The sequence below is a fragment of the Carcharhinus amblyrhynchos genome, chromosome 9, assembly GCF_965287045.1.
Source record: "Carcharhinus amblyrhynchos chromosome 9, sCarAmb.v2.hapA, whole genome shotgun sequence".
Lineage (NCBI taxonomy): Eukaryota > Metazoa > Chordata > Chondrichthyes > Carcharhiniformes > Carcharhinidae > Carcharhinus > Carcharhinus amblyrhynchos.
The window spans coordinates 51,524,971-51,534,593 of record NC_137332.1 but is presented as its reverse complement, the minus strand read 5'-3'; the positions used below and the strand labels follow the sequence as shown (position 1 = coordinate 51,534,593).

General features: G+C 42.8%; 1 protein-coding gene across 1 annotated transcript in view; it reads left to right on the top strand.

Annotated features, from left to right (window-relative positions):
• cachd1 (cache domain containing 1) overlaps window positions 1-9,623 on the top strand; it is a 169,902-nt gene that overhangs the window by 111,896 nt on the left and 48,383 nt on the right. The window contains exon 4 of the mRNA XM_080195619.1: window positions 2,785-2,891. Coding sequence (XP_080051745.1) covers window positions 2,785-2,891 — 107 coding nt within the window. The remainder of the gene's footprint in view (window positions 1-2,784; window positions 2,892-9,623) is intronic.

Below are 9,623 nucleotides of genomic sequence, written 5' to 3'. Positions count from 1 at the left end.
CAGAATGTCTTTCATCAGATAAGGAAACCAAAATTGCACATAAATGTTCCCCAGGTCTCTCCTCTCTCACCTGCCCCCACTTGCACCTCCCCCATCCTTTGTCTTCTATTGGTACCCCCCCACCCCCCAAAAACTCGGATCCCCCACTTCTTGGATCTCTTCCTTGGCCCCGTTCACAGCTCCCATCTCCCTTGTCCTCCCATGTGTTCCTCAGACCCCTCGTGTCTCGTCTCCCTTGGACACTCTGTCCCCCCTGTCCCACTGCTCTCTCGCGGTCCTCGCTGCTTTCTCTCTCTCAGTCCCCTCGCCGCTTTCTCTCTCTCGGTCCCTCCTACACCCTCTCTTGGTCCCTCCCGCCCCTTCCTCCATCTCTCGGTCCCTCTCCCGCTCCCCCATCTCTCGGTTCCCCCCAATGCTCCCACCCCCCCCTCTTCTCAGTCACTCTGCCCCCTTTCCCCACTCTCTCTTGGTTCCCCCCCTCTCTCGGTCCCTCCCCTCCCCTCTCCTCTTGGTTCCCCCGCCCCCCCCCCCCCCCCCCCCCCCCCCCCTCCCTCTCCCTCTCCCTCTCCCTCTCCCTCTCCCTCCCCTCCCTCTCTGGTCTCCTATCTCTCTCCGGTCCTTTCCCTTCCCCCCTCGGTCTCCCCGTCCTCCCCTTCTTGTTCCCTCCCCCCGTTCCTCCCCATCTCTCTCGGTCCCTGTCCCTCTCCTCGGTCTCTCTCCCTCCCCTGTCTCTCTCAGTCTCCCCCCCCAACCCTGTCTGTCTCTCTCTCTCTCTCTTCTCTCTCTCTCTCTCTCTCTATCTCTCTCTCTCTCTCTCTCTCTCTCTCTCTCTCTCTCTCTCTCTCTCTCTCTCTCTCTCTCTCTCGGTTTACCCCCCCCCCCCCCCCCCCCATTCCCTCTCTCGGTCCCTCCTCCCACCCCTATCCCCCTTCTCGGTCCCTCCTCCCACACCTCTCTCCCTCCCCCACCCCCCCCCACCCCCATTTCGTCATGCCTCCGCCGCTTCTCTCCTGCTTTCTCTCTGTTGCCTCCCCTTCTCTCTCGCTATCTCTCCATCGCCCCCTTCCTTTCTCGCTCTCACTGTTGCTGACCTTCTCCCTCAGTCTCTCTCTCGTCGCTCCCTTCTCTCTCGCTGTCTCTCCGTTGCCCCTTTTCTCTCGCTGTCTCTCTGTGCCTCCCCGTCTCTGTCTCTCCCTCCTTTTTCCCTTGCTCTCTCTCCCATCACCACCCTTCTTGCTTTCCCTTTGTTACCCCCCCCCTCGATTGCTCTCCACCCCCCCTTCCCTCTTGCTCACTCTCCCATTGCCCTCCCTTCTCCTTTGCTCTCTCTCTCGCTCCCCCTTCCCTTTCGCTCTTTCTGTTGCCTCCCCTTCCCTCTCGCTCTTTTTGTGCCTCCCCTTCCCTCTCGTTCTCTCTGTCGCACCCCCCTTCTCTCTTGCACTCTCTGTTAACACCACCACCCCCCAATCTCTCTCACTCTCTCCACCCACTCCCTGGAATCTGGAATGCACTGCCTGGAAGGTTATGGAGGGCCAGAAACCTCACAACCTTTAAAAAAATATTCGAGTGAGCACTTAAAATAACATTCAAGGATATGGACAAGTGCAGGAAAATGGAATTTGCACGCCTTTAGTAGTAGATATTGTCGGTGCAGACTCGATAGACTGAAGGGCCTTATTCTGCAGTGTGTGATTATTTTTTCCTGTGTGTGTGTGGTGTGTGTGTGTGTGTGTGTGTGTGTGTGTGTGTGTGTGTGTCCCTTCCACATCTTTATCCCTTCCTTCATCTCTGCCCTTCTCTATATTAGCCCTGCATTTCTGCAAACAAATGCATTTGACTGCAGCTCAACAGCCTGTGATGGATGCTCACCATCCAGTGACTTTCCAAAGGAGCCAAACACATATCTAAACTTGTCTGAAGTGCTGGACCTCCGTGGTTGGATGAGCAGTGGCAGGGCCATTGGCGAAGCAAAGGTTGACACCTCCAAAATACTGGGCTCAAGTTCAAGCAGCCAGAGATTAGAATCCCCAATTGATTCTTGTGAAAGCCCAGTATCTTAAAGTGATCAGCTATCACAAGTTATTGGAAAGCACATGGTTTGGATTGGTTTTGGAGTAAAATAGAGGAAGGAAAATTTGAGAGCGTGGTTATATAAAACCCTGGTTTGGCCTCAACTGGAGTATTGCATCTAGATCTGGGTGCCACGTTTGAAGTATGATATGAAGGCATTTTTGGAGAATTTGGGACTATTTTCTTGGACAATAGGAGGTTGGGAGAAGATTTGATCAAGATCTTCTAAACCATGAAGGGTCTGGTCAGAATAGGTATGGGGAGCATTTGCTCCCACTTGTGAAAGTATCGAGAATGAGAGGTAATTGTCAAAACAAGCAATGGAGCCATGAGGAGAAACATTTTCACACAGCGAATGGTTAAGATCTGGAATACATTCCCTGAGAGTGCGGTGGAGGCAGATTCAATCGAGGCATTGGATTATCATCTGAAACGGGAGAACGTGCAGGATTTAGGAGAGAAGGCGGGAGTGGCACAAAGTGATTTGCTCATTCAGTGCACACATGGTAGGCCAAATAGCCTTCCCTGGTGCTGTAATAATTTTGTAACATGTATAATATGGTCAGGTCAAATGGTGTGTGTTTGAAATTAAGGCCATTTCATACTTTACTGGGCTTTAATTGCAGGTGTCAAGTCAGAATTGTTTCGTCACTGTACTTTCATACTGTGCTCCGCTTTGAAATCCTCATCTCAATTTGGTCTTTAACTTCACAGGTTTGATGGGAATTTCAATACAAATGTTTCTAAAACTATCAGCTGCGACAGGCTTTCCACGACTGTCAGTAGCCGAGCATTCAACCCTGGGCGGGACTTAAACACAGGTTAGTTTGTCAGTCGATGTTTGTTCAACTGACCACCTCATTATGTTGTTTTCAATTTATTTTAAGATTTTTCCAACTTTTGTTGTTTAATCAACCTGCTTCTTTGACAGCTTCTCCTCCCTGCCGCCCCTGAACTATTAAGAATTATTACTGTTGACTACTAACAATTGTATCCTGCTGCAAAACAGTTTCTGAAACTGGAGAATTGGATATTTCAACTGTTGATGTTACATTTTTCTCTGAGTCCAGGATTCAAATCCAGGCTAGACTGATGGGATGGAAATCTGATCCCTAATGCCCAGGAACATTTCATACAGAATGCATGAAATTATTTTCCCCTGTTGTTCAGGAAAGGCGGTAGGGAGCCCATCATCTGCCTTGACGGGTTTTCCCACTGTATTTTCAAACACTTGGCGAGGGGAGATCAGTTAAGTGACCTGCCACAGCAGCATCATGGACTACTGAGAGATTGGGGCACTCTGATCACAAATAAAATGAACCCCCATACACCCAGCTGTGTTAAACATGACCTGGAGCTAATAAGTGGGGTTATGGGGATAGAGCCTAGGTGGGATTGTGATCAGTGCAGTCTTGATGGGCCAAGTGGCCTCTTTCTGCACTGTAGGGATTCTATGATTCTTAGGAGAATGACCATTTCTTACCCATGGCTTTTCCAATGTTGCTAATGTTGACCATGATTACTGTTTTCTTTGGCTCTACTTGTTGAATTGTGTGTTTTAATCAGTGCATTTCTGTTCCCCAGCATGGCGATGTCTCAAGGTTACAACAGTAATCTTCAAAAGTAGTTAATTATCTGTGCAGTACTTCAGGACACTGGGGTCATTAGAGGCTATCTATAACTTCAAGTTCTTTATTTCTTTAATGCGGTCATCATGAACTAACACCATTATTTGCAAAGAAATGACCAAAAGTGGTATTGAAGTCAAAAACCTGCACTCAGTTTCTCACCAAACTATCTGTAACAGATAACAATCTGTTTTGACATTTGTTGTAACAGGTGCATCTGTATTGAATCCTGCACCATTCAGATCCTTTGTTTCCAGTTTGCAGGAATTTGGATCAGTTCCAAGTGAATGACTGACTGGATCAATCCCTTGTCATAAGAAGTCAGGGGAAATGTCCATGGCGAATAAAAGCCAATCAGTCCATAGCAACCCAGCCCTGGCACTACTCTAACTCAACCAACTTAGCATCCAGTTGCACTCTGTTAGTGTGTGCATCATTCCAAATATCTATCACACATTTTGCATAAACTTTTTTACCCAATAGCTGATTAAAATTTGCTTCCTGTTGAGTTTTATGTATGATCTGTCCTACTGGCTTGACAGAGCTTAAAGAAATAGTAGTGTTCATAGAATCATAATAGCACAGAAGAAAGCCATTTGGCTCTTCGTGTCTGCACTGGCTGTCTGAAAAAGCAATTCATGTAGTACCACTCCTCTACCTTCCCGCTGTAGCCCTGTACATTCTTCGTTTTCCGATAATCCAGTTTCCTCTTGAATGCCTTGATTGACCCTAATTCCACCATACTCACTGGTCATGCATTCCAGACTCCAACCACTCACTGCGTAAGTATGTTGTTCCTCATTGCTTCTTTTGCCAATTACCTGAAATCTGTGCCCGTTGGTCCTTTATCCGTCCACCAGTCAGAACAGCTGCTTCCTAACTGCTCTGTCCACAACACACATGATTTTGAATACCCCTCTCAAATCACTGCTCAACCTTCTTTTCTGCAAGGAGAACTTTCCCAATTCCTCCAATCTATCTAAGTAACTGAAATTCCTTGTCTTTGGAAGTAGTCCTGTGAATTTATTCTGCACCCTACCTGATGGCCTCACATCTTTCCATTAGATTTAATATTTTAGAATACTTTAATGATGGTTCCCTTTAATGTACCTCTCTTGGCTGCGGGTCTTGCACTTCACCAAAAAAAATCCTTCTAACTCATGCTCTACTACATTTAAACTCATTATTGTTGCTGATGTTTGTATTCTCTTTACTGCACACATGTCTATTGTACTGTGTTGAGGCTAAAACTATATACAGTTATTAAAATTAGGTCTAAACAGTAAAGTGTAAAGCCACAGCATAATCTTAATTCCTCCTCCATTTTGTTTTAATATTTAAAATGACAAGTATACTGTTAATCCCAGATTCCTTTCTATCTCCTCCTGGTAATTCTATTCTCAGAATTTTGTAGCAAGTTGCTCCTTTTTCAGGGAAATGCAGTACTTAACATTTTTAGTATTGAATGTTGTTTGCTATTTTGCCTGCTTAATTGACCTAAATTCTTCTACAAAATGTTAGCTGCATTCAACCTTAATTGTTTGTTTTGTCTACTGTTTGGCTGATCAATCTTTAGTTGTCATGTTTCCTCTTTTTTCAAATAATAGGTTTGCTTGCTTCCAATTTTGGAATCCTTCAGTACCAAAGACAACTATCCAGAGATTTCTTGTCAATTCCCAATTAATACCCTAGCACATACACCGTCTGACCCAGGGGACTTGTATTTAGTCTCTTCAACTCACTTTCAAACTGGTTCAAAAACCCTCTTGATTACTGTACCGCTAACTCCCCCATAGTGAATACTTCTACAAAACTATCACCAAGTAAAATTTGATTATTTCCTTTTGTCTTTAATCATTCCAACAGAGTTCTAACTTTTATTTATTATATCTGCTATACTGAAAATATACAATTTAACATCCTTTGTTATGTTCATCTGTAGTGTTGTCTTTGTATTACATTTCATCTGTCATTGCCCGGTTGGATATTTTCTTATAGTATCCCCCCAAGATTGTGCTTTTTGACCTGTCCATTATGGACTATGGTGTCCTTGTTCATATTATATTTTCTGCTTTCTTTTGAGAGATCTCTCATATCTCACTTCATGTCATTAACTGATCTCTCATTTTGCCTGCCTTAAGGAATATATTTCTATCTCTGCTGGCATTGACAGCCAGATTGTCTCAAATTTGACTGCATAGTAATTATTCATCTTAAGTGATATTTCTACTCTATGAATATCTTTGAGTATTTTTAAAAAGCGGGACTAGATGTGAGCTACTTTAGTTTCAGTTGGTTTACATGTTATGCCAAGGTGCAGTCTTGTATTAGATACTATTACTGATTCTGTCAGCGCAATTCTGTTGGGATATTCTTGGTTCATGTTCGATTGGTAAAGCCAACTATTAAATTGTAAATACAGGATTGTCCTACCTCTCCTCCTTGAATTACAATCTTTCCTGAATAACCTTCATCCCCACATTGTGAATTCACTTCTCCTGTCTGTAGTGAGCCTTGTTGCTGTAATTTCATCTTTTTTAAGTATATCTCTAATTCCAACATTTCTTCCTCATACTTCACCACTTCTCTTAATTACTTTCTTTTTACTAGATTACTGTGCTTTGCTTTGCTTTTTTCCTTTCGTTATATCTCTAGTTAAAAACTAGTTTCTTCTCCTCCTGTTATTTATCTAATTTTCAAGACCCTATTAGGAACTCCCGTTGATCCTGCTGAATTTATAAGCAGTTAATTTCTTCTCTACCCACTAAGACAATTTGTTATTTTTAACACGAGCATCATTTATCTGCCTCAACTATGTAGATTCATTATTTACCCCTATGATTATCTTTAAGTTCAATTTCAACTTAGATTGGAGGTAGAGGTGAATGACAAACGCTCACAGCCTAAACAGTATGAGGCCCAAGCAATTTTAAGAGCCCTGGGCATTATCAGTAAGCCCTTGATCAGTTGCCTGCGTGAAACTGGAAGGAAGCTTCATCTGATTGCTAGGCAGGAATGAATGTGCTGGATGAAATCAGTTGGCTAGTGGAGGGTTGTCAGGTCTCCAGCACTGCAGTAAAACACAGGAGGGGGAGTCGAGGCAGGGAACGTTTAAATAGTCCTTATGGGGCCCAGAGGCAGATGCTGCTCTTCCTAACCTCCTAAGTTTTTTTTAACAAAAACATTTTAAATTGCCTGTTTGGGCTTCTTCTAGTCGTGACTCTTCTCTCTTTTGGCCAGGTCATCTATCTTTAGATGTTGGTAATAACTACTGGTAGATTTCATAACCATAAAATATGTTTCCAAAAAGGATGCATTCAAATTTAGGTAAACTGCTTAATCTGGAAATCTTGGGATGGAAACTTCCATCCTTGGAATTATTTCATTTTTAAAAATATTTTAGTTTTGAGGATTCTATAATGCTTGTCTGATGAAGTGTCTGATACAATGTAAAACAATGCCAAACAGCAAGGTCTTAGGCATTAGCTAATCTTGGGATGCAGCACTAAATCTTGGGTGTTACAGTGACCTTAATGGCCCTTGATTAAGCAAAAAAATCAATCAAGGTCTTCATTTCTAATTGTCACCATCCAGTGACTCCATTGCATGATTTGTATACAGGTTGGTTCGTGCCTTTAATGCCTCCTGTAGACAAATAAACCACACCACCTTATTGTTTAGGACCAAACATTAAAAGTGGCCACTTGGCTACGATGCCAATTTTGCTGACATCCATGTAACTAAACACTGGACTGCAACTGGACTTTCATGGCAGTAAAGAGGAGGGAAAATATTTTTGCGGAGGGGCAGCTACTTGGATTTTTTTAAATTATCATTAGCTTGTTGGTGTTTTATAACTTTCCTGTTCAGATAATGGAGATCTATTTCTATTAGTTGCGTGAACATTGATAAGCTGGTGCACAGAATATTCTGGCCTTTACAATAATTGAATGATGCTCCCTTTCATGAATTTGATCTGCCTTTTGCTCCGCAGGGGTGAAGTTGATGGCTACCTCAGTAGCAACTCTTAAAAAGCATCTATTTAAAAGCTGGAGTTGAATGCTGATAAGCATTCCTTTCTGTCTTGTAGAAGTGTTTAATTTATTTCCTCTGCTAAAAGATTATCCACTCACAGGTTAAAAAAGAAATTTAAGAAGAATTTGCCTGCGCAAATGTGAGAATGTGTATCTTGCTGCCACACTGGTTGAAACCCTAGCGATTATACATTTAAAGGAAAATTTAATATATAGAAGTGTGAAAAGAGCCAATTAAAACGGGAGGAGGTACGTGTAGAATAGAAACACAAGCCTTGACCAGTTGGACAAAATTACCTATTTTTGTGTTGTAAATCTGGTGCAATTATATGTCAAATACTATCAGATATATATATTATCCAAGTGACAATTTTAACCATATGCCATATCTAATCAGTTTTATAGGCAATAAAGTCAAAGGTGCGGGAAAGAAAAGTTTTAAACAATTATTTTGTGGGGCTAAGGGAAGTATAAGTGCTCCTTTGGGTCCCATGAACAGTCTGGGTCACAGCTACTTCAGTCTCCTCCTCATTACCATCTCAATCCCTATCACTGTGGTACCCATCACATCCCTGAATTTGTCTTATTAACGAGCCATTTATATTGTATCTATCTAAATCCAGTGAGCCATGGAAGGATACCAGCCTCATTGCTCACTGTCCAAATGTTAAGATCAACTTAAGGGGACAAGCGTGTGAGCCTGAGAGGCATTGAGTTTACAGCACAGGAGAAGGAATTTTGCTTCATTGTGTCTACATTAGATCGTTACTAGAGCAATGCAATACCAATCCCATATCCCAATCTCCCAATCTTCCTCTGCTTCAAATATGAATTCAATTTCCCCTTAAAATATTCAATGGTGTCAATCACAACTTCCCTGTGGCAAGGCAGTCTCCGTGCTTAACAAGCATAAATGAAAACATGTCTTCGAATCACTCTGCACTGAATTTGTGATTATTTTAAATTGAAGAGCCTTATCATTGGCCTTCTTCCAGAAAACAAACCTTCCCTATGCTCATTCTATCCAAACCTTTCAATCTTAAATCCCTGTTAAACGTTCCTTTCGCTTCTCCACACCAGGTGAAATATTCCTATCTTTGCAGCTTCTTTATGTATCTTCTCATTTATGATGAATGTTAAGCTGTGTGGTTTTTTATGCTCTTTCTATAAGGGGGTGCCACAAAATTGTACAGTATATTCTGACTCTGGCCTTAAATTAGTTCCATGGGCTTCCCTGAGCCCTTACAATCTCCAACATGGAACCAACTACCTTCCAGCACCACCATTTCAACTCCCCAGGACCTCTCCTGAGCCCTAACTGCACCAAATTTTTCCCAGGACTTCTCTGTGAGGTCCAAACTGCTACTAGTTGTCTCCCAAAAAAACACGCAAGATAAATTGAAATCAGACAACCTTGTTAAGTTTGAGTTATCTCCATCATATTAGCTCTTCAGGTTCGAGATATTTGTCACACCCTCACATGTCTTGGCCGAGCAGTCTCTCCCAAGAGGGGAGAGACCGGTCGGGCTGTCAGTGATCGCAGAGCACACAGAATGCTACTTTGGAGTGAAAGCTGCCACGTTCATGGCATCAAGCATTTGTGCAGAGCCAGTTTCTCCACCATACCTTTGAGTCTGAAATGCCAAGTCTACAGAGAAATTAACATGATCCTCCAGATGAGCAAACAGTGCTTTAGTTACAGTATTAATACTGTAATACAGCTTTGAGAAACCGTACAAAATAAGTCTATCATTACCTCATAGCTTAACCTAATTCGTCTTTGGCACTGGTTCTCTGTCATATTGAGATATGGTATCCTGCATATGCGCATTCTTCCTACAGAGTAGTAGCTTGTTGTCCTGTTTCTCCTCTTCCCCCGGCACGTGCTGTG